This window comes from Rhinolophus sinicus, chromosome 8 (genome assembly GCF_057876585.1).
Source record: "Rhinolophus sinicus isolate RSI-liver-muscle chromosome 8, RSI-T2T, whole genome shotgun sequence".
Taxonomy (NCBI): domain Eukaryota; kingdom Metazoa; phylum Chordata; class Mammalia; order Chiroptera; family Rhinolophidae; genus Rhinolophus; species Rhinolophus sinicus.
In genome coordinates, this window is record NC_142508.1 from 65801069 (window position 1) to 65824367 (window position 23299).

Consider the following 23299-nt stretch of genomic DNA (forward strand, 5'->3'; position numbering starts at 1 on the left):
TCACGCCACATGCGTGGGCCTCCAAGGATGTGGCTCCCGCGTTAGTTTAAGAGTGTAGCTGCGCAGGCGCGGGCAGTGAGCGCGAAAGGCCTGCAGAACCGAGGGTCGTACCACGCAGAAGCAGTGCACTTCGCGCAGGCCCGCACAGCGCGCCGCCAGCAATTCCAGTGCGGCGTACAGCTCCGCGGAGGCGGCGGCGCGCACCTCGAGCACGCGCAAAGTTGCAGCGTAGTGCTGCGCTGCGAAGTGTAACGGACCTACGGTGTCTGCAGAGAGGCAGAGGCGCAACGCAGCCACGGGTACTGCAGGCTGCAGGATGCGCGTAACGCTCTCAGCAGGCAGTGCCGGTTCCAGTTCCAGCTCCACGGACAGTCCAGGGTGGCGGCGGCGCAACGCGGCCCAGGCTTCATCAGGGAGAGGGGGTGCTCGTGCGTCCTCAGGGCACGCGCATCGCAGGGCCAGGAGAGCGAAAGGCGTGCGGTGCGGCGCCGTCAGCGCCTGGAGGGCTGTGTACGACAGGCTGGCTAGGGGCAGGCCGAGGGCGCGCAGGCACGGGCAGGCCTCCAGTAGCTCAAGCACGGACCCTGGACCCACGCTGCCCACCAGCGTACTGTTGTTCAGGAAAAGGCTACGGAGCTCGGGGCAGCCGCGTGCCACCTGCAGCACTAGCTCGTCGTCTAGAGTGAAGGGCAAGCGCCGGAGGTCAAGGTGATGCAGCTGGCGGGCGGCCCGGCAGATGGCCTGCACGGCGTCCAGGACGTCGCGGCCCGCGTCGAAGAGTGGTTTCTCTCCGCGGCACTCCAGGCAAAGGCTTCGAAGCCCCGGGGAACGTCCCACAAATGCGGTCAGCAACTCCGTGGCCGCCCTGCGGCTCGGCTTCTTCGACGGCTCAAATTCTAGGCGTAGGTTGTGAACATGGTCCAGGCCGGCGGACAGATACGGTAGCAGTGTGCCTTCTCGCTCACAGTCACAGCTTGGGGTTACAGAGGTGGAGAAAAGGCATCGGCCATGTCCCCGCGAGCCGAAGAGAAGCCTCTGCCCATTCCTCCGCCTGGTTGCCAGATACTATCCCCTCTTCCTGCCCCCTACCCACACACCTCTGTCCCGACCATGCCTGGTTGCCCCAAAGTAGCCACTAATGCTAGGAGAGAACACCCATCCTAGCAAATTATGAAGACTTCTGATGCGTCTGCCACAAGTTGAAACTCTGGCAGGGAGAGCCAATGATATTTTAGGAACTGGGCTTTCTCAGCGGTCTCTAAGGAGGCGGGGCATAACCAAGTTCACATTCTGCCCGTCACTCCTTAGCTGAATGATCTACAGGACATGATTAAATCTCTGCCTCAATGTCCTATCTGTGCAATGGAGATACTACTACCTATTAATTAACATATGTAAGGCACTTAGAATAATCGTTGGTACATACCATGTTTCCCCTGAAAATAAGACCTAACCGGAAAATAAGCACTGGCATGATTTTTCAGGATGACATCCCCTGAACATAAGCCCTAATGTATCTTTTGGAGCAAAAATTAATATAAGACCCGGTCTTATTTTTGGGGAAACATGGTAGTAGGTGGCCAAGAAAGGTTAGTAATGATTATGCTTTTTAATATGGGGAGAGTCACTGAATCTCCCCAACCCCTGACTCTACGTAGAGAGGGAGAAGGGGGTAGGGTGGCAGGAGGAAGGAGGGGAGAAGCCAGCTTACCTGATGTTCGTGTCATGCCACACGGTACTGCAGGTGGCAGCAGCAGCCCAGGCTCTGCAGACCCTGGCTGCTGCCCCACGGTCCCGCAGGGACAGGTGGCGAAAGATGAGCGCCAGCACCTCCTCAGGCAGTTGCTGTCCAGACTCGGCCATTGCCCGGGGCTGGGTGGGGGCTGCACTACTTCCAGCAACTCCGGCCTGGAGAGAGACGTCCCTGAACTCAGTTAGGCCAGAGTGTTGAAGGGAACACTGGAGCCTATGTATACTCGTGGCCCAGAAGCCGCTACATAATTTGCAGTGCAAAATTAAAATGTGGTGCTCTTTGTTCAAAACATTAAGAATTTCAAGTCAGTGACAACAGCATTTAACCAAGTTATTAAATCAAGCATAGGGCCCTGTGCGACTGCAGAAGCCTCAGACCCATATAGTCGGCCCTGGATGCTGAAAGATTTCTGATTCTCCTTTAAACTACGTTATCACTTGTTGAAAATAAAAATGCCCATTTTATGCAGTATTAGAAGGAACGCAACCATGCCCTATGCGCAAAGTTGATAAAGCCCAATACCCAGATTTTGGACGATGCTATTGGATCTTCCCCCCAGTTACTAAAGCCTTTCATGGGGAAGTTGGAGGGCGCTTGCACAAGCCTTGACTCTGGACAACCCGGTCCTCCCCACCCCCAACTCAGAGAAGACGCCTCGCCTTCCCCTGCTTTCCTGTACATGTACAGAGTTGCCAAACTAATCGTCCAGGGGTCACAGAACTGCTTCTCTCCCAGCTTCGACCCTGAGTACTAAGAAAGGACTGGATCCAAGCCTCACCAGAAGAGCCACTGAAATCAGGGCTTCTCAGACAGCGCGGGACCACATAATCACCCGGACACTTGTTCACAATACAGATTCCGCGGACCCAACTACGGGACTAAATCAGGCTCTCCGGAAAGAGTAAGGCCTAGGAATAGGAATTTCAACAAGCGCCGGTTGACTCTACAGGTCCCAAGTTGAGAAACCCGTCCTAACCCCGCCAGTCACAAGAGAGTGACGACAGGGTTAATCGGGCAGCCGCATTAGAGATTTTTAATTGGCAGAGATCACAAACCAATCAGGAGGCGGGGACTCGGGTGGGGCACCGTTGAATCCGCCCTAAAATGGGAGGTTCCTTGCCTTCTGCCACTTCGCTGGGGAGAGGTTCTGAAAGCCTCCAATGAAAGGCCGGTGGGAGAAAAGCTTAGGCCGGAGGAGCTCTGGGTTCAAGTTCAGATCCTGACCTCGGAGCAGCCCAGACTTCCCGTGGGATTCTGCAGACCCAACCCAAAGTGCAGGCTTTCCCCGGCGGGCGTTGTTGGAAAGTGTGCGTCCTCTTTGAAGCTGCCAATTTAAAGCTGCTTGAAGCAGCTTAAATGTACACAACATTGAACACCACCTGCCGGTTTTCTGTTTTCCCGTATTTTCCAAGCTAATGGTCCTTGCTGGAATTTGCACGTGTATCCTGGAGCTTCAGATACCCTCGGTCAGGCTTGAACCTGGGATCCACCAGCACCCCGTTCTGAGTGTCAGGGAGTAGCAGAGTTCCTCGAGCTCGAACCCTAGAAGGCACCAGAAAATTCTGTTCCCCAGGGGACGCCCCCTTGTTGATTCATCCGTTTCCCGCCGGAGGAAGCGGGGCAGCTCTCATCCTGGAGCCCTAACGGCCTTGTAAGAACCGCAAGTCCCTGAATCCCCTTTCCGCGGGCAGTTCTTCCTATGGTCTAACCTCGGGTGTCTTACCTGCTCAGTGGGCCAGGTGGGCTTTCCCCAGAGGCTGGGGACTCGCAGTGGAGGAGTGGGCTAGGAGCCGCGGGGAGTCGGAGGGGCGGGACGCCGGGGCGGACGGGGCGGCTCGGACTGGGGCGCCGCCTCTGCGCTCCGCGCACACCCGGAAGCAGCACGAGTGCAGTGGAGCCCGGCGGGAGTAGGAATCGGGGCCGGGCCGGGGCGGCCAGGTTAGTGCAGAGGGTGGGGGGGAGGGATTCCCGGTGCGGGAGCTGAGGTGGATCCTGGCTCAGGAGCGTTGGTGCGGCGCGGTTGTCACCAGCGGCTGCCCGGGCCAGGTGGGTGCGGCGGCCTATTGGGCTGTTTCCGTGGGAGGCGGGAGAGAGGGTACTGACCTTCGCCCCCGCAGGTTCCAGGTCCCAGCTCGGGGCTTTCGGGAGGCCGCAGGGCTCTGGGGGTGAGAGGGCGGGGCTGGTTCTGAACGGATCTGTGAGCGGAGACCCCTTGCCCGCCCCAGCCAGTAGCGCCTGCGGAACACCAGTATGAAGGTGGGCTAGAGGGAGGCTGGGGAGCTTCTCTCGAGAGCTCGGAAGCGGCGCAGCTGAGCAGGCGGCACGCCTGCCTGGATACTGGGAGTCCAAAGCTTTCAGGCCGTCGCCGCCTACCTGGCTGGCTGGAGGAGGGGCTGCCTCGGAACTGTTAGACTATGTTAGTGGGGCTCTGGCCCCTGGTGGTAGGGGCGTATTTTCTTGAGTCGGTACCCATGTGTCCGTCAGTCTCAGGTCAGGTAAGCGTGTCCAGGCCCAAAGAGAGGCGGACTCCGGGTGGGTGAGCGCGGGGCTTCCCAAGGAGGGGCTTCTGTGGAAGGACACGTAGGACGGAATTCCCAAGAGGACGATGGGAGCCAAAGGCTCCAGCCGACCTGTTTGACTTCTCCCATTTGTCCAGTCCTGTAAGTGTGATGGCGCATCCCCCACTCCTCCAGGTTTCCAGTGCCCCCTGGCAGGTCTGAGGGGAAAATTCGGCCCAGTCCCGCCCCCACTTCCACCCCTTGGGCAGGACCATATCCATCGGGTCAGCACCCTCAAGTGAGAGGGCTAAGAAGGCATGAAAGAGAAAGAGGAAATGTTTCCAGGATAGGTTCCTACACTCTTCTACCGCCTGGGCCACTCCCCCAGGGTGCCTTGTCTCCCTACAACTCGTGGTCTCGCTTGTCACTTACAGAGTGTCTCACCTTTTTTTTTGGCTTTTTAAGAAAAAACATTTGCCTTTTTAAAACAAAGGAAATGTGTCTAATTTATAGATAGACTATTGTTAAATACAATGAAAATTAAAATCCCCCAAATCTCCTCCCACCCCCATTGACTACTAATTTAGGTAAATACACACGTATTAATATGTTTTCTATCAAAAGGTTACTGGCAGCTGAGGGGGGACTCAAAAGGCGTGTCCCCTGTGCTCAGACCCAGAGTAGGACCATCACCAGGTATCATTTCTCTTGCCAGGTCTGAATGATGCTGGGGAGGGCCCCTCCCCAGTTATTGTCCCAGCTTTGGCTCTCAGGTTAGGGCCTGGGGGCAGATCTGAAACAGCCTCTCCTTTGAGCTCAGGATTCCTACTCCCTCCCCAACAATGTCCAAGGCTTGTGGTCCTGGCTCCTTCTGGTATCTCTCCCCTGAGGTTCCCTGTCCCTCATGTAAATGGATGCCAGCTGGGGCTATCTGCCCTGCCCAGAGCAATGATGTCCAGGGTGCTCAAAGCTAGGGCTCAGCACTCCCTCCTAGCCCACCATATGTAAGTGCTGAATACCAGAGATTGAAAAAGTGTGGTGGATGGGGCAGGAGGTGGGGTCTTGAACCTATGTTTCAAGAGTGGGCCTCAGGGGAGGAGGTGAGGAAGAGGCAGGGCAGTTTCCCACCTACTGCCTCATGGGAAGCCACTGAACTGAGGCTCAGTGCAATGGTTCCCTGGCTGGGAATTTTGCCCCTTAGCCCTCAGGATTTTGTCAGAAGATAGATGGAGGAGATTCTAGCATCAAGGGGCCCTGGCTCTGTCTGGACAGGGAAGAAATCTGTAATAGAACAATTTGAGTTGCATAAGACAAAAGCCCAGTTTCAAGGCCTTTAGAACAAAAAGGAATGATTTAGCTCACATACCGTGTTTCCCTAAAAATAAGACCTAGCCAGACTATTAGCTCTAATGCATCCTTTGGAGCAAAAATTAATATGAGACCTGATCTTATAAGACCGGGTCTTATATTAAGACTGGGCCTTATATTAATTTTTGCTCCAAAAGATGCATTAGAGCTGATGGTCCGGCTAGGTCTTGTTTTCGGGGAAACACAGTAACTGAAAAGTCCAGAGTGCAGCTAGAGCCAGGGGCATAGTGTGGTTATGATTGCACCTCTTCATCTCTGGGCTCTGCTTTCTGCTGTGTCAGTTTCATTCTCAGCCAGGCACTTCCCAAGCAGTGCCAAAGGAGACCCACCCTTCCTTCCAGCTCAGCCTCAAAGGAAGGGAAAAAACTCCTCTTTCCTATTGGTCCAGCCAAAGTAGCAGGTTAATGTAATTGGTCCAACTTGAATCTACCCAACTCTGAGCTAATCATTTCAGAAAGATGAATGGAATATCCAGATTGGCCAGGCCTGTTTCACATGGCCACAGCTGGACTAGGGAGTGGGGCTGCCCTCCCACAGGCACATGGATTGAGAAGATGGAAAAGGGAATGCCCCAAAGGTCAGTCAGGATTGTGGAAGGGAATCTGGTTAGGCACAAACTATAGGTGTCCTTTAAAGTGAAAAAACAGGATTATAGTAGGCATGTCGGTGAGAAAACTGCTGTGGGAGGGGAGCTGTGGTCCCACAGGGATCAAGTTTAAGCTGAGGGCATACCAGGGCATGGTTCCTGTTGGCTGTGGGGCATGGGCACCATTCAGGATAAAGATGTCTCCTGTCAGCTTTGGTAAGAGACACCCTGTCCTGAGGAGGGGACAGAACTTCTCTGCCCCCACTGGAGGACAGTACCTCTCCTCTCCTGCCACTGTGACCCGGGGCTCTTTCTACGAGAAGGCAGTGGAGGGACAGTCCTCACTGCAATTTTGGGCTGAGCTGGGCTGGACTGTGCAGAGCCAGACACACAGGGGCTGCCTGTGGGATGGTGTACTTCCTCTCACAGGTGTGCTAGGTGGGTGGACAGCTGGGCCACGTGGGACTGGAAGGTTGTCTCCAGGGCTGGGATGGGAGTAATCTGGATGCCTGTCTGCATCTCCAGGAGGCAAAATGGCGGCTGGGCCAAAGGGGCTGGAGGAGTGGGTGGGCAGCGCATACCTGTTTGTGGAGTCCTCGCTGGACAAGGTGGTCCTGTCAGATGCCTACGCTCACCCCCAGCAGAAGGTGGAGATGTACAAGGCTCTGCGTACTGCATTGGCAGGTGCGTGGTTGACCCGGCACTTGGAGCGGAAGGGGCGGCCTGGGGGCCTTTAGTGGGCGGGCCAGGGCTGAGACCCCACCTTTCAGTTCCGTGGGCCTATGCTTAACCACCGCGTTAGGGAAAAGATTTGATGGGGAGGAGAGGGGGTGGACGACTGGCTTCATAGGCTGTCTTCTGTGTTATGCAGGTGTGCCCTTGGGTGTAGACATGTGTCTCCGTGTCTTTGTAAGATCTGCCTATGAGTGCACTAACCTCCTGCTGCTCGATGTCCCTCGCTCGCCAGACCAGCCGGGTCACTGCTTTCTACTAATCGCACATCTGTTTTCCTCTCTTACTGCTGCACTCCTTGCCCAAGACCCCTTCCTAGTACCTACCTTTCGGGTCCCCATTTACCATGTCAGGGCAGAGGCGACAGGAGGCTGAAGCCGGTTGGGGGATCTGGCTCGGGCCCCAAAGTGGCTAGAGCCCCTCTCCTTCCGGGGCAGCCGCGTGCTTGGAGGCGGAAGATCTGAGACCTCTCGCCCTCCCCTGCCCTGCCGGCCCCCTACCCAGATGGCTTGGCTGCCCAGGGCATACTCCCCTTTCTGTGCTGCAGTCTCTCCCCCACGTCCCTTTTGCCCACCTTAATTTGGGGCTCCAGGGATGGGGCTGGCGGGCACTCACTCCGCCTAAGGGTGCTCCCTGTGGTAGGTCCTGGCCTTCATTCTGGGTTGTTGCTGTTTGCCTCCCAATTTTGTCTCCCGGCTGGGAGCTTTGGGGTAATCCCGCGTCCCCAGGTCTAGGGATGGGAAGGGCTCTGAACGTGGACCTCACCCCTCCTGCGTCCCCGCATGGGGACCGCCTGACGCCTGACTGCCCGTCTCGGCAGAAAACGGGAGCCCAGACATGCTGCAGATGCTCAAGATTCACCGTAGCGACCCGCAGCTGATCGTGCAGTTGCGTTTCTCAGGGCGCCAGCCCTGTAGGCGCTTCCTCTGTGCCTATCGCGAGGGGGCGCTGCGCGCCGCGCTAGAAAGCCGCTTGGCTGTGGCGCTCGCGCTGCGCTCCTTGCGATTGCAACTGGAGTTGCGCGCCGGCGCGGAGCTGCTGGACGCCTTGCTCACGGATGAGGAACGCTGTTTGAATTGCATCTTCGCCCAGAAGGTGCGGCCGGGCGGGGGCCAGGACAGGGTGGTGCGGGGATCCGTAGCCAAGACCCCCACCGACTCCGCACTCTCCTCCCTAGCCCGACCGGCTGCGGGATGAGGAACTCGTTGAGTTGGAGTATGCGCTTCGGAAGCTGACGTGCGGCTCCGGGGGCCAGGGTGGCGACGTGGAGGTCGCTCTAGCCCCCTCGCAGTCCCAGTCGCCCACTCCATCGGAGGAGAAGCAGCCGCCGCCATCTGGCCAGACTTTTCTGTTCCAGGGTCATCCCGTAGGTGAGGCGCACACAGAGAGGCAGAGGCAGAGTCACCGGGAAGATTGAGTTGGGGAAGGAGTGAGGTCTGGGTCGGGAGATCGCCGGGCGGCAATAGCAAGGTACCGGCACTGTGGCTCCTTGAGCTTACTCCGCTTCCTACTCCCCCCAACCCGCAGTGAACCGGCCGCTAAACCTGCAAGACCAACAGACGTTCGCGCGCTCCGTGGGCCTCAAATGGCGCAAGGTGGGGCGCTCTCTGCAGCGCAGTTGTCGCGCGCTGCGGGACCCGGCGCTTGATTCCCTGGCCTATGAGTACGAGCGAGACGGGCTGTATGAGCAGGCGTTCCAGCTACTGCAGCGCTTTGTGCAGGCCGAGGGCCGCCGCGCCACGCTGCAGCGCCTGGTGGAAGCGTTGGAGGAGAACGAGCTCACCAGCCTGGCAGAGGACTTGCTGGGCCTGGCGAATCCCGATGGCGGCCTGCCCTAGGCTGGGTACCAGACAAAGGGGCGATCAACTAGTTGCCCAGCCGGGGTTTGGAGCACCTGAATGATCCTAGGTTCCCTTCTGCTGCTGCTGCTGACCTCCTGTCCACCCACAGGACCCTGAGAGACCACAATTACAACCCTACTTAGTCAAACTGCTGGGCAGAGTTGACCGCCTTCTTCATGAGTCAGACACCCACCATGCCTACTGGGGTGCCACTGGGGATTCTGCCCAGGGTCACCTGCTGCAGAAGGGGGCCTCACCTCACCCCCCCCTAGAAGAGGGGCTTCAGGCCAGCCTTTACCTCTTAATTCATTGAACAATCGCTCATTAGGCATCTGCCATGTCTTCGGCCTCATCCTGGGTACTGCAAATACTGTGGTGGACAAGATAGAGGAATCCTGCCTGCCCCCAGTTCACACTCGGTGTGGGATTCCAAATATTAAGCAACAGTAATAAAATATTACCTGTTTCTTAATGTGAAAAATACAAGGAGTTGTGGGAGCACTGAGCAGGGGCCTAACCCAGGTTAGGGGTTAAGCTTCCTGGGAAAGATGAGTCTGAACAGGGGAGGAGATGAGGGGGCTGACAGAGGGGTGATGCCCTGGGTATGGCCAGCCTCAGGTGAGGTCTTGAGGAAGATAAGAGGGATGGCAGAAGAACAAAGTTTGAGTGGCTGAATCTAGGGGTAGGTAGATTTGCAGAGACCAGTTCCAGGTGGGGAAGGTAGATAGTGTGGGGTCTGGTAAGCCATTTTACAGGGTAGATTTTATCCCAAGGCAGGTGAGAAGCCTTTAAAGGGTTTTGGGAGAGGGGGCTGGGAGGCTGGTGAGGACGCAGTGAGAAAGAGGTCAGTGGCCCAGGCTGGGACAGTGGCAGCAGAGATGGAGTCAAGGGGTGAACACCAAGAGCAGTTCAGTAGGCAGGATAACAGGCCTGGTGACACTGGATAAGGAGAGGTAAGAGGACCCCGGAGTTTCTGCCTTTGCCAGTTGGATGGAGGGTGAGGCTTCCTGCTGAGATGGGAGCTGGGGGAGGTGAAGTGCTTGCTGTTTGGCATAAGTTGGGCATGATGTTCCTGTAGAACATCCAGGGAGAGTCTGAGGGCAGCTGGTTCTATAGTTTTGAGTTCAGCAGGGGGTTAAGGCTAAAGATTCACGAATGGACAGGCGGTAGTGGGTGGGGAGGCCTCGGGAAAGGTCCTGACAGACACTAACCAGAAAAGGAGCAGCCTAAAGAGGGAGATTTGGAAGCCAGGGAATTCTCTCCTGCTGTGATGGGAGCTGCAGATCAGTCAAGGCCAAGGAATGTTGCTGGAGTCAGGGAAAAGGCTACTAGGTGGGGGCTGTTTCTGGGACATGGTAGGGACAGCCTGAAGCCAGACCACAGGAGGGATGGGAAGTGAGGCAGTAAAGAAAACCAGAACAGAAGACTCCTGAGACGTCTGTGAACAGAAGAATGAAGCTCAGGAGGTAGGGTTTGCTTTTTAAGGGAGAACATTGGTGGGAAGAAGTCAGAAGGAGCAGACATAGCCACTGGAAAGAGGATGGGGCTGGGTAGCAGTGCTGGTTCCTGTAGCTTGTCCTCAAACTCTGGGGCAGGAGCGGGGGTTGTCTACTCCAGGCCCCACTGCATGGTTTGGGACTGGGAGCTCTGAGTTCTAGGAAGACCGTTGGCAGCAGAGCTAGGCAAGGACTGGACGCTCAATCTCCAGAGCAGCTCTCTGCCTGTCTGGGTCCCAGATCAAACCTTTTGCTCACTGGCCTACTTCAGGAGTCCCCCAATCTGGCCTTCAGTGGCCCAGGCTTGGTTATTTCTATCTGCAAGGAGGCTATGCTGGTCTGGGGCACTAGGGAGAGTGGGCCTCAGAACTGCCTCTAGAGAGACGACTGAAGGTTAAAGCACACAGGGTGGGCCCGTCCTGTATCCCAGTGGGGCCAGGGAGAATAGAAGAGTTGGGGACAGAATTCCAGAAGACGTGAGGCAGTGCTCTTACCTTCTGCCTGTATGATCCTGGGCAAGTCACTTAGCTCAGGAGTAGTTTATGGGTCCTTTCTGGTGGAACCAGGGATCCTGGTGAGCTGAGGAAAGGCACTTCCAAGGATGAGCTGGGATAATGGCCCCGTGGATGACTAGGACACTGGGCCCTAGGGATTTGGGACCAGCCTGTCCTGGGGCTTCTGCCAGCCCAGACCCTGCCCCACTCCAGAGAAGTAGGGGTGGGGGTGGGAAGCCTAATGAGAGAGGCTAATGCTTCTTCCTGCCTGCCTCCTCTCAAAGAAAGATTTGGGGAGTTTGAGCCTGTAGCGAGACTGGAACCCACCTCTTCCGGCCTTCCCAGAGTTGCCCATAAAGATCCCACTCAGATTAGTCCTCACTCGGACACAGCGCTCCCTGCGGCGCAGGGGTGGAGCTGAGCTCCAGCTGTCTGGGCGCGCACAGCTGGAAGGTCACGTGGCAGCGGCTCCAGCCCCCCTTCCTGCCAACGCTGCATTTGGCCCACGTCCTGTCCATGGCCGCCCTTGGGACCCTGCGCTGAGCCCTGGAGGCCCCGGCGTCCGGGGCTGCGCCGCTCCCAAGGGCCGAGCGCGTCAGGATCCCAGGGACAGACGTGGTGGGTAGGAAGGGGTGCAAAGGATTCGGTCTCAGCGTGGGGAAGGCGGGCGGGGGTGGTGCGGAGGCTCAGTGTTTCCCCTGCCCCGGCCTTGGGGCACGGTCCTGGGCCTGAGCTGAGGGGGTGGGAGTTGGCTACTTGGGGGACTTCTTGCCCTTTGCCGATGCGGGTGGGGGAGTCAGGGCCTAGAATAAGAGGACACCGGAGGGGGATGAACGGCCAGTAGTTGGAGACTCCCGGGGGTGTGTGGCACCGTCCCCTGGGGGGTGCGGGACGGCGGGGATGAAAGCCCCTATCCGCGGCTGGCTCCCACATCGCGAGCTGTTGAGTCTCTTTGCAGGTAGCGCGGGCTGCGGCCACACAGACATGAGGCGGAGGCTGCGTCTACGCGGGGACGCCTCGCTCACGTTGCTCCTGGGCGCCGCCCTCGGCCTCCTGCTCTATGCGCAGCGCGATGGCACGGCCCGGACGACCAGCGCGCCGGGAGAGCCAGGGAGGACAGTGCCGGGGCCCACACCCGGGTTCCGTTTATTCCACGCTCCAGACAAGGGCGCAGACCTGCAGGCCTACGAAGAGGACACGCTGGAGCCGCCCACGCCCACTGGACCCTTTGACTTTGGCCGCTACCTGCGCGCCAAGGACCAGCGGCGCTTCCCCCTGCTCATTAACCAGCCGCACAAGTGCCTAGGCGGTGGAGCACCCGGCAGGGGACCCGACCTACTCATCGCCGTCAAATCGGTGGCGGCGGACTTTGAGCGGCGCCAAGCTGTGCGCCAGACGTGGGGTGCTGAGGGTCGCGTGCAGGGGGCACTCGTGCGCCGTGTTTTCTTGCTAGGCGTGCCCAGGGGAGCGGGCTCAGACGGGGCAGGCACGCAAACTCACTGGCGCTCCCTGCTGCATGCCGAGAGCCGTGCGTACGCGGACATCCTGCTCTGGGCCTTCGATGACACTTTCTTCAACCTAACGCTCAAGGAGATACACTTTCTGGCCTGGGCCTCGGCCTACTGTCCCGACGTGCGCTTCGTTTTCAAGGGCGACGCTGACGTCTTCGTGCACGTGGGAAACCTGCTGGAGTTCTTGGCGCCTCGGGACCCGGCGCACGACCTGCTTGCGGGTGACGTGATCATACAGGCGCGGCCAATCCGCGTGCGAGCCAGCAAGTACTATATCCCTGAGGCTGTGTACGGCCTGCCGGCCTATCCGGCCTACGCAGGCGGCGGTGGTTTCGTGCTTTCAGGGGCCACGCTGCGCCGTCTGTCTGGCGCCTGCGCGCAGGTTGAGCTCTTCCCCATCGACGATGTCTTTCTGGGCATGTGTCTGCAGCGCCTGCGGCTCACACCTGAGTCTCACCCTGCTTTCCGCACCTTTGGCATCCCCCAGCCTTCAGCCGCGCCACACCTGCGCACCTTCGACCCCTGCTTTTACCGTGAGCTGGTTGTAGTGCACGGGCTCTCGGCTGCTGACATCTGGCTTATGTGGCACATGCTGAATGGGCCTCATGGGCCACCCTGTGCGCGTTCAGGACCTGTAGCCGCGGGCGCCTTCCAGTGGGGCCCCTAGCCACCTACCACAGCCCCAAGCACCCCTCATGCAGACCCAGGATAGGAGTTTGAAGGGTAGGTTTCCCAGGTGGATTATTGCAGTGTATGTGGTTGTTCCCCAGAAATTGGCCGAATTCAGGATCCAGTTCCAGATTGCCAGGTGTCTGCTTCCAAAAGGTTTCAGGGAAGATTGAGCCTGGTTCCTTTTGTCCCTACTGGGAGCGGGTCAGGAACCATCTGATGACAACACTTAGAGATAGCCAGGGCTGAGGTGGTGGAGCACCAGACCCTTTGTCAAGCAGTGGGATATGTTCCATTCTCCAGTACCAAGTAGGTGATGGTGGGGGTCATGGAATCTGACTAGACACCTTGGTCTGGAACCCCTAGGATGTTGCAGACACATACATGCAGGTCTTTCTCATGGTTGGACTCCGCAGGTGATGGGGCCTGGCTTCAGGATTCATGGAATTGGCAGGCATTCTGTCAAAACTATTTGAAAGTAGGCATCTTGCTTCCCACCTGTCCCTCCAAATTGGATTTTAGTACTGCTGAGGTCTTTAGATCTTCTTTTGAGGTCTTTCTTGGAGCCACCCTGTCCTGGGCCCTGGTTTGGCTGGAACACTAGTGATGGAGGCACAGAGGGACGACCATGCTTGCTCCTACCTAAAGTCCTTCCCCACCTCCAACTACACTTGGTACAAGGGCCTGTACCCACACAACTATGCCAATCTCTTACTGGAGGCTGTGCTGTCCCCTTCAGAGGAGCCAAGGAACCTCTTCTCCTAAAATGACTCCATTATACATTTTCCCATTCTTAAAAAAAAAAAAAAATCAATGCCCCTAAGCTTATTTTAGTACAAACATCCCAGCAACAGCACATGGTGAGCTGTTGCTGACAGGATAGGTCTTTATTTGAGGAGGGGTGTGGGTGGGGCATGAGGAAGGTTCCCCCATTCCAGGGGATGAGAACAGTCCTGGCTTACCCAACAGTGGGATATGCGGGGGTCTCTGGCCAGGCCACAGTCCAAATGGGAAGACACCAGTCAGTCACAAAGTCACGGGAGTGCCACACAAGCCTGGCTGTAGGCCCAGGAACCACACAGAAGCCCGGGGCAGGCCCCCTGCACATTCATTGTTAAACTATACAGGATGAGGCTGTACATGAGTTAATTACAAAAGAGTCATATTTACAAAAATCTGTACACACATTTGAAAAACTCACAAAATTGTCATCTATGTATCACAAGTTGCTAGACCAAAATATTAAAAATGGGATAAAATTATACATTTCTCTTTTCAATTCTTTTCAAAAGGTTATTTTTAAAGCACATATGCTACTTTCCTTAGCAAGACCCATGAAGAGACTGAGCAGCCCAGCCCTCCTTGAGTCCCCAGAGGCCTTGAGCCACACATGGGCCAGACCAGGGGACACTGCCCAGGGTCGGGGCAGGGGAGCCAGCCCACAGTGCAGAACAGAATGCTGAAACACAAGTGGAGGAAGATGTCTTTGGCTGAAACTTTGGCATTAAATAAAAGAGGCAAACCGGATGGAAACATGCAGCCCTGCCAGTCAGCTCGGGGCAGAGCAGACACAGGTGACCTTGAAGGCTGACTCCAAGAGGGGTGAAAACCAGGCCTGGGTATGTAACCTGGATGGTAGAAAGCTGTGTTTCAACCAGCTGGGTGTGCCTACTGGGCCTGGCAGGGAGCGCGTGCAAGAAAGGAACAGGGAAGGGCAGGTGGGCCACCTTGGCCACAGCCAGCTCATCAAGTAACTAAAGTGGATGTAGTAGTGCAAAAGTCGCAACCAAGTACTATGGACATGCCACCTGCTGCCTTAAGGGTCATGTGGCGATGCTGAGTCAAAGGCAGGACCCTGTCCTCATCCTGGGTGCCTGTGTCCTTAGCCACAGAGAGCCCCACGTTTTCCAATGTGTGTGGGACAGGGGAGACAGAACCCTGCCTCTTTACATGTTAGTCGAGAGATCCTGGGTCCAGGTATCAAGGCTCAGAGTTTGTGCTTCTCTTTGCAGTCTGCGTCCCCTGTTGGCACCAACAGGCTGAGGACAGACAGGAATATCTGGGCCTCTCACCCCAGGACAGAGCACCCAGCCTGAGCCCCACCTCAGAATATCCCAGCAGCCCTTCAATACTGGCAAGGTGTCCAATAAAACCCACAGGGTGGCACATGAAGGCCCGCCAAGGAAGATGTGATGCACAGTTCCACAGGGCACAGGGGCATGGGTGGTGATGTCCCTAAGGGAGCTCTGCTGTTCTCAGATGGGCACCAGGCCTGGGGGGGCCATACAGGGTCACCGAGGCAATGTGGTTATTCTGCATGACCTGGTGTGAGAAGAGGACAACAAGTCAAAGGGGAGGAGTAAAAAGGCTGCAGGCGGAGCAGGCAATCAGACCCGCAAAACCACCAGTGGGGTCAGCACTGGGGCTGTGACTGCAGAAGAGACCCGAGGCAGGTTCTGTGCACAGGTGCTGGCGGTGTGTGTGGACAGTACACCTGCACACAGGCTGGGCGGACCCTCAGCGTCCCTTAACTCATGCTAGGCGTCCTCTCTGCCCCAGCGTCTGCTGTGCCTCATGCGATACCTAAACTTCGCATACCCTTTTGCCCAGTTCTTTTGGAACACTTAGGGGCCTGCTGAAGGTATGGCATCCAGAAGGGAAAACAGGAGCAGCCCACTGTTCTCCCAAGCCAGTGTGGGACCTCGATAGCCACTCACCCACCGCATTCAAAGGTCCCCAACACCCCTGGGATGAGCCCCATTTGCCTTGTGTTTCCCATCCCTGCTGTACTGTTTGTAGATACAAAGATAGGGTCCCTATTACCTCTCATCTTGTTAGATGTAGACCACTGCATAGACCACTGCTTTAGTTTCCATGACCCTGATTTTCTCGACCCTCACTGTTAATTGGGTAAGCCAGGTTCTCAGCACCCAGAGTTGCTGGGGAGGGATTAACCTGCTCAGCAGGGCCGTTAGTTCCGCCCCAATCTCTCTCAATCATTTGCTTGTCCCTCCCATGACCACTGGCCCCCGCCCCCAGGCCTTACCTCAAAGATCATCCGCTGAAGACCAAAGCAGAATGTGGAGCCAAATGGATTGGTGTTGTTTGGGGAGGAGGACCTAAGGCGGGGAAGCCAGAATTAGAGGGGCAGACAGAGGCCAAGGCCAAGCAAAATAACCAGTCCCTTCTGGGATGGGGGCTCTTGGCAAGTGGTCTCTATGTCCCACACAGGCCCTTGAGGTCCTAGAGGTAGCAACAGGTCTTACTCAGCTCTGAATCCTACACAGCCCAAAAGGGCACAGAAAGTTATTGTGCAATTGGACTGGGTGGTGAGAAATCAGAGGGAAGGAGAGCCTCAGGTAACATGGCAATAGGTACTGGGTACTGGGCTGTGGACTACAACAGGTAGCAGCTTTGATGGGAAAAAAAGAGCCCAGGACAGCCAGTGAAAACTGCCTCCCTTTCTAAATAACAAGTGGTTAAAGGGCCCCCATACTTGGAGGTAGGTGGGGGAGGGGGAGCTATCCCCAGTGGGTAACCTCTGGTGCAGGTAAACATGCGGAACAGCAGGCCCAGTGCTAATGTGCAGGGTTGGGGGCAGGAAGTATGTTTGTGGCGATACCAGAAACTTCTGTCCTTTTCTAAGCAATTGCTAGGCTTCCCTGGGCCTTCTGGGCCATGAGGAACTGGCTGGGGTGGTCAGAGACAGCAACCTCCCATACTCACCTGTGCAGGACAACAGGCTTCTCCACAGGGTGACCCAGGAGCTCCTGAATATTGTCCCACTGCAAGAGGGACGGAGGCGGCAGGGGTTAGCAGGGCCCTGACCATGCCTGTGACCAATGGCTGGCCCAGAGGACATGGGCCCCAGGCTGCTGGCAGGCACATGCCCACCTCATTTTCAGGCTGCACCAGGTGGGAAAATAGGAGCTCACCTTGCTGTAGGTCGTGCATGTTTCTGTCTGACCTTCTGCGTTTTCTGAAAAGAGAACACAAGGTGGTTGGTAGTCCACCTGTGACCCCAGCCCTAGGCAGAATCCAGACCTGGCCACCCTTGGCATTGGGGTTGGAGTATGGAGGAGGATAGATAGGCTGTTTTTAGAGTTCCTGAATGGAAGAGAGTGAGGGGTTCACAGGAGGTCAGCCAGGTGTGAGCTACACCAGGCAGCAGTGGACAACAGTCACCAGGCTGGGCGGGGAGCACCCAGATGATCACCTGTAAGTAGGAAACTCTCCCCTCCAGAGACCAGTGCTCCCAGGGCCACAGGAAATGACCTCGAGGGCCTCCCGGAGACTACAGACCAGGAACAGAGCATCCCCCAGAACAAAGAGCTCAGCCCAGAGGAGATGAGGGCAAAGACTCCACAAACCCATCCTCTCTACTTGGGTCACTTGTTCCTTCTCATCATGACTAACCCCAAACCCTTTCCTTAACCTTGAAGACATTCACTACTCACCTTTCTTTATGGCTAGTGGGATCTTGAACTCACAACGGTGATAACTAAAGAGAGAAGGCAGACGGGTAAAGGCTAGACCTCCTGGGAGGCCTAACCACCCTCACATCCAGGAAAAACAGAATCAAGCACACCTGACCAAAGCCCTGGCATTGGGCCTGACACAGCATTCACTACACCACAGCATTCACTACATCTTGCTGGGGTGGGGTGGGGGGGGAGGGCACATTTAGGCACTGGAGTTCAACAGAAAAGGGCATGGCTGTGCGGTCTGAAGACTTATCACCTTGGATAAGACACTAAGCTTTCTGAATCTATTTCCCTATTTGTTAAAACGGGTACACACTACCAGGAACAGAACAAACACTCAAGAAATGTTCACTTCCCATGAAACAGCAAGAATTCAGATACAGATAAATTAGCGAACTGCAAAGCCCTACGCTCTTTCCTAGGGATTTTCATCCCAAAGCTCAGTTCTCAGAGGGGCACATACAGGTATACTCACATATTAAAATTATAATGCCCAGGGTAATTGGTGTGAAGGACAAACTTCTTCACTTTGTGTGTATTCGCGTCGAAGAGGATGTCCTGGGATAGAAAACAAGGATTCTCAAGTAGGGACAGTTACCGAGGCAGCGCAGGAACCTTTCCAAGGGCATGTCCAATTTGGAGACACCCACTCCACAATGGGGAGCCTACAGGCAAGAGCTTCCTCCCAGGGAACAGTCAAGGTTACAGCTAAGGCCAAGAAGCCTTACTTAACTGGATATATTCAGGGAGGGAGGTACCCAACTATCCATAGGCCTCCCCATTCCAAACCTTGGACCAGCAGTTCTGGCAGGCAGAGGGGCTACAGCTCTTACTGCTTAGGAACTCAAACAGATCAGGGAGATCTTTCCTAACAAGCACTGATTAAAAAAATCTGAGCACAGATTTTGGCTTAAAGGCTACCAAGAAGATTCAGAGGACATCTGCCCCGAGGGGCTCAAGGCACCTGGCTCTTCTGATGCTGTGACCTGCTAGACCATCTGGTTTCCATTAGGCCCTCTCAATGGGAGTTAGCAACCCCTGGCACTGAAGTTCTAGCCTTTTACCAGGACTCAGACCTGGATTTCACGGTGCCTAGTGAACACTTCCTCCTATCCCACACACCCTTCCCAGCTTCACACCCTGCCAGCTGTTCAAGCCTGTGACCCTAAGGTTCCCGACTCTAACCCTCCACACTAAGTCCTATTAGGGCCAGTGCATTTGCTCCATCTTCCCTGCCACCCATCATCACTGGCTCCCTTGGGCTCCTATTTGGTCTTTCCCACGTCTCTCCTTTTTCCCTCTCTGGAATCTACCCTTTCCTTGCTGCCTCAAGACCTCAGGCTCCAGACAGCTCAGAGGTTTGGGTCAGCCCGGCCCTGAGATATATCTTGCTGGTGTAGTGTTTACACAGTCATTTCTCACACAAGCAACCCATCCACCAGCAAAGATGGTGGCCATCAGCTCCATTCAACACCCTTGGTCCAGAGCATAGGGCTGCAGCATGCCTCTGGGGGGATCCCCTAAAAATATATAAGCACACTCCCACTGTTTTTGGGCCTTTTTAGTCTGCCTGTTTTGTGACTCCAGAAGAAGGTCCTATGCTCTATAAAAGGGTAGTTCCCAAAACATCTTAACCTGAATGATTCCCAAAGCTTCCACCTGTGGAGCATGTTTCTGTCAGAAAAGAAGTCAAGACATACCACAAAATCCCGTGTGTCTCAGCAATCTTAGTGGCAGGAAAGGTCTACTTTGGGGTACCAATGTAAGAGAACACTGGGCAAAGCCAGATGGGGCTAGGTTCTCTGCTGCCAGGCAGCTATAGCTGCATGTGTACACACAGATGTGCCCAGGTACACTGCCCACACGCACAGAAATGAAACGCTTCTCTAAGGAATCATAACTTACCACTCCAAGAGTGAAGTAGTTAAAAAAGTAGTCATTGCACTTGGATGGAACTTGCTTATGAGGGGAAGGAGAATGAATTTTCATCTATTAGGGAAAAAATAACAATGAATTAAAATCCAACCCCTTAATCCAGTTCTCGGGTTAAAAGGAAGTCTAGTGTTTCTTATATAACATTAAGCTGTTCGGTAAGCAAGAGTATGGGAGTCCCAGCTGCTGGTGCTAACCAACCCAGCCAGCTGTGACTGACTATAGACTGGGCCCGGTCTCCAACGAAAGGCAGGACAGTCTGACCAACAGGGGTCAGAAAAGAGCTTTCAATTTACCGCTCCATCTGCTTTAACAGAACAGGTTCTATGGGAAATAGCAAACAGTTTCTATTTACTCAATATTAAGTTCATGTTGATTTAAAAAAAATTAAATTGTTTTATAAACACATTTCCCTTACCTTATCTTCTGACTTATAGAAGACTTTGTGTGGAGAGCCAAGCATGCTAAGAACATCTTGGCAGGAATCACCAAAATACACTGAACGTTCAAATACCCGCATCTTGGCATCTGCTAACAGGCCAGGCCCACAACCTGCAGAGAACAAGGGAAAGGTACTCAGGTTCCTGGTCAGAGCCTAGGATCCTGAAGCCCCGGGCCCTGGGGGCCCCAGAGAGGCTACTGGCTGCATACTGCATTGTCAGGTCTGGCGGAGGGGCAAGACTTCATGCAAGCGGAAATACCAGGTTACCAGGCCTTGAGACGCTACCAGAGATCACTATCTACTCCAAATCTACCAGAGACTCACTCCATCCCACAAAAATGACACGGAACCAGGGAACATCATTCACTCACTCAGCAAATATTTACTTATTGACCACCACGGGCTAGGACACTTTGCTAGATGCTGAGGAAACAATGGTGAGCAAAATAGGTGCAGTCTCTGCACACACGGGAGTTTATGGCGTGAAGATCACAATTAGATCATCACACACAGCTGAAGTACAATAAATAGCAGCACAGGTACTATGCAAGTATATAATGGGGTGTTATTTCCTGACAAGATACAAGGTACTTCAAGAAATACTTCTCAATGGTAACCCAACAAGAGATTGGAGCTAAAAGTCACTCTATTAAGAGCCAAGAGTGAAGCACCTATTAACTCACTACCTAATTTTACAAACACCTGACAGACACACTAACACTCAAGAGACAAATCAGGGAAGTGGGAGAATGAAAAAACCTGATTTGTCACAAGTTTCTTCTTTGGGAAGAACCTTTAAACCCCGAGTTTGTCTAGCACATTTTACAAACGGTTCCAGTCACACACACACACACACACACACACACAGCAGTGGTTGTGTAATAGCAATAGACACACCAATAGTAAAATTTCCTCCATTCTGTGGATGGGAAGACAAAATGTTTAGCTCCCCACCAAGCCACTGAGATTCCTGGTCCCATGATAACCACCAACCTCACCTTACTCTGCACAGGGCTTTAGAGTTGACAAGACTCTTTCATGGATAACAATCCATTTGTTACACACAGAAGACTTCAGGGATCCAAAATCTGAAATAACTAGATGCCAAATACTCCAACTAACCCAAGCGTCTTTATTCACCGCACATACACATGGAATGGCAAATAAAGACTGTTTAAATCAACTAGGTCCTGGGCAAAGCACAGACCACATTAACCTCTGTCCATAAATTTTGCATCTTAGGCAAGTCTGGAACCCACCAAAAGTCCTGTCAAGCTGGACTGCGTGCCCAGTCTCCAGGTGCCAGAGACTTATGAATGTCCAGATGGGGCTACAGGGAAGGCAGCCTCCACAGGCCAGCGAGCTTTCTCTTTTGTCTCACTTTGCTTGAAGCCTACCCAGGTAAAATTACCTTTATTTTCAGGAGACTATTTTATAGTTTCTCATTCCCTGGAATGAGTCTTCCTATAAATTATTGCAGGGACCAAGATAGTTGAACTGACTTTCTGTGTTAAGAACACGACTATAGCCATAAGAAAACAGATGGGAGAAATGAGTTGGCTGAGACAAGCTACGCTTCAGCTTACCAAAGGAAACTCTCGATGAGTACTGGGGTTTCAACAATAACTCAGTGAGGCCCTGATTTAACGAAGTGTTTTTCCCACTGACCCTGTAAGCTGTGAGATGTGACTGTTAGGAGTGTGCTGTATAGGGTGGCAGTCAGAATTGGCTGAGACACCCCACCCCCAAACAGGTTCCTCCTGCTGTCATCTGGGGTAACTGCGCCACCCTTGATTTTTCTGTTGTTTCAAGCAGCAATCCGTTGGAGAAGACAGACCCTAAATCACTTGACCTCTCTGTTACATCTCAATTCTCTCAAAAACTATAGCTCAAGTGCAACACTTCTTTAAGTGGCTGGTGTTCTGCCTTGGCTGAACAATCACATTTTAAGAAATTTCTAACCTGGAGGTTGTGAACTGTGTAATTGTTCAGGGCAGTAAATTCAGTTTGTATACCAGATTCTTAACAGTTAAGAACCAATATCCAGAGACTGAAGCAAGACCCCAACTTATGAACAAAGTCCAGCTAGACTATGAGTTCTGTGAAGGCATACATACCTCTGTGTCGGCTCGCAGGCCGTCTATGAAGGCAAACTCCACATGGATATCCCTGTCTACTAAGCAGGATCCAAGGTCCCAAGTAGCTGAGATTGGCCAGGTACAAGAAATCACAAAACAAAGCCTGCATCCTGGAGAGACTAGTTACTGAAGGCAGCAACTCTGTTTTTTAAGGTTAGCAAAGCTCTCAGCAAGGTGTGGCCAAACCACAATAAAACAAGTCCCTGTCAGCCTGCTCTGAGAACTGGACATAAAGGGTGGAGAGCACACAACCCTGCAGCCCACAAGGTACATCTCCAGGAAACAGCTTGGGAACCACTGCAAAGCTACATAAGCAGACAGAAGGCGTATGCACACGCTGAGGGAAGTAGTGCTGTTATATATTAAGACATGCTGATAAGACTATGTCTTGTCCCTTCACAAATTTAAATGAAAGCTTTCATCATAAATATCTGTATCATTTGTCTTCCACCAACTACCTCTAAGCAGTGGGATTTTAGACGGCCTCAATATGGACATAAGAGGGAATCGACCACCCCAAAGCCAGTAACTGACCTGCGGCAAGTAGGCGAAGTCGTAAACCTGAGGGTCCAGTTCCATCTCGAAGAACATCTACACTCTCAGCATACACATTGCCCAGGAAACAGTTCAGGGGCATCACAGGAGCCCTGGGGGCAGGCACAGAATAAACATAGGCTTTGCCTTCCCTCCCAGGAAGCCCGTGGCCTTAGCATGAAGCTCGTGCTCCCTAACACGTACTTGGTATCCTGTAGGCTATTTCCACTGTAGATGTACATTCGTTTCACAGTTGCTCCGTGGGGTATCTGGAGAGAAGCTAGACCATGGGCAAAATTGGGCTACAAACACAGGACAAAAGTTTTATTAAGGGCACACAGCAAGCCATGTGACTCAAGCTTTGGCATTTCCCAGCACTCATGGTCTTCAAGAACTGGCCAGGTCAAAGCACACAGTCAAATCTGGCTCTGAGTCAATAAATTCACCCCAACCATACAGGTTCATCTTTAATTTGGCTTAGTTTTTCTTTCTTTCATCAGAGAAAAACTGCAGTAATGCCTCCTTTAATAAAATGTAAGCCTTACGAAAAGCTATTTCATTACCCTAAAGGGCGAATGAAACATTTTGCTAAAAGCAACAGTAACTAAAAATCTAGGATGAACTCTCCAATTCTAGGCCATTGAAAAAAACACATTGATTAGGTATTTTAAAGCAAGGCATTTATCTCTGACAAGTGAGCTTGACCTCTGCAGTGGTAGGTGCCCTCTTTCTGGGAATGCCAGCTTGGGCTTTGTTCTTCCTGTCAACCCTACCCACTCTACCCCCCTTAGCCCCTGGGGACCTCAGAGACGAGGACACCA

At 54.0% G+C, this 23299-nt stretch overlaps 4 protein-coding genes across 16 annotated transcripts in view; 2 read left to right on the forward strand and 2 right to left on the reverse strand.

Annotated features, from left to right (window-relative positions):
• On the reverse strand, positions 1 to 4045 carry FBXL8 (F-box and leucine rich repeat protein 8). Of its 5 annotated transcripts, none has more exons than XM_074314763.2 (4): positions 3857 to 4005; positions 3133 to 3295; positions 1712 to 1908; positions 1 to 973 (listed from the first exon to the last, which is right to left on the reverse strand). In XM_074314763.2, exons 3-4 carry the CDS (start codon positions 1861 to 1863, stop codon positions 1 to 3), a joined length of 1125 nt encoding a protein of 374 aa, XP_074170864.1. In that variant the 5' UTR covers positions 1864 to 1908; positions 3133 to 3295; positions 3857 to 4005. The 5 variants fall into 5 exon arrangements, with proteins under 5 accessions (XP_074170864.1, XP_074170863.1, XP_074170862.1 ...); XM_074314762.2 differs by lacking the exon at positions 3857 to 4005 and adding an exon at positions 3477 to 3595; XM_074314761.2 differs by lacking the exons at positions 3133 to 3295; positions 3857 to 4005 and adding exons at positions 2532 to 2661; positions 3477 to 3579.
• On the forward strand, positions 2736 to 9264 carry TRADD (TNFRSF1A associated via death domain). Of its 5 annotated transcripts, none has more exons than XM_074314765.2 (5): positions 2736 to 3404; positions 6731 to 6889; positions 7758 to 8032; positions 8115 to 8307; positions 8465 to 9264. In XM_074314765.2, the coding sequence occupies exons 2-5, from the start codon at positions 6739 to 6741 to the stop codon at positions 8773 to 8775; spliced, it is 930 nt and encodes a 309-aa protein (XP_074170866.1). In that variant the 5' UTR covers positions 2736 to 3404; positions 6731 to 6738; the 3' UTR covers positions 8776 to 9264. The 5 variants fall into 5 exon arrangements, with proteins under 5 accessions (XP_074170866.1, XP_074170865.1, XP_074170870.1 ...); XM_074314764.2 differs by lacking the exon at positions 2736 to 3404 and adding an exon at positions 3594 to 3691; XM_074314769.2 differs by lacking the exon at positions 2736 to 3404 and adding an exon at positions 3641 to 3691 and having other exon boundaries at positions 7077 to 8032.
• Positions 9111 to 14212, forward strand: B3GNT9 (UDP-GlcNAc:betaGal beta-1,3-N-acetylglucosaminyltransferase 9). Of its 3 annotated transcripts, none has more exons than XM_074314760.2 (2): positions 9111 to 9224; positions 11727 to 14212. In XM_074314760.2, the coding sequence occupies exon 2, from the start codon at positions 11753 to 11755 to the stop codon at positions 12944 to 12946; it is 1194 nt and encodes a 397-aa protein (XP_074170861.1). In that variant the 5' UTR covers positions 9111 to 9224; positions 11727 to 11752; the 3' UTR covers positions 12947 to 14212. The 3 variants fall into 3 exon arrangements, with proteins under 3 accessions (XP_074170861.1, XP_019611028.2, XP_019611018.2); XM_019755469.3 differs by lacking the exon at positions 9111 to 9224 and adding an exon at positions 9419 to 10244; XM_019755459.3 differs by lacking the exon at positions 9111 to 9224 and adding an exon at positions 11081 to 11386.
• The window catches only part of PHAF1 (phagophore assembly factor 1), a 25432-nt gene continuing 16173 nt past the window's right edge, over positions 14041 to 23299 (reverse strand). For all 3 annotated transcript variants that reach the window (XM_019755490.3, XM_019755480.3, XM_019755497.3), the window contains exons 8-17: positions 22683 to 22780; positions 22479 to 22591; positions 19783 to 19916; positions 19338 to 19421; positions 17908 to 17990; positions 17406 to 17449; positions 16884 to 16927; positions 16675 to 16733; positions 15995 to 16067; positions 14041 to 15270 (exon numbers count right to left, since the gene is read on the reverse strand). In XM_019755490.3, coding sequence (XP_019611049.1) covers positions 15184 to 15270; positions 15995 to 16067; positions 16675 to 16733; positions 16884 to 16927; positions 17406 to 17449; positions 17908 to 17990; positions 19338 to 19421; positions 19783 to 19916; positions 22479 to 22591; positions 22683 to 22780 — 819 coding nt within the window. In that variant the 3' untranslated portion in view covers positions 14041 to 15183. The remainder of the gene's footprint in view (positions 15271 to 15994; positions 16068 to 16674; positions 16734 to 16883; positions 16928 to 17405; positions 17450 to 17907; positions 17991 to 19337; positions 19422 to 19782; positions 19917 to 22478; positions 22592 to 22682; positions 22781 to 23299) is intronic.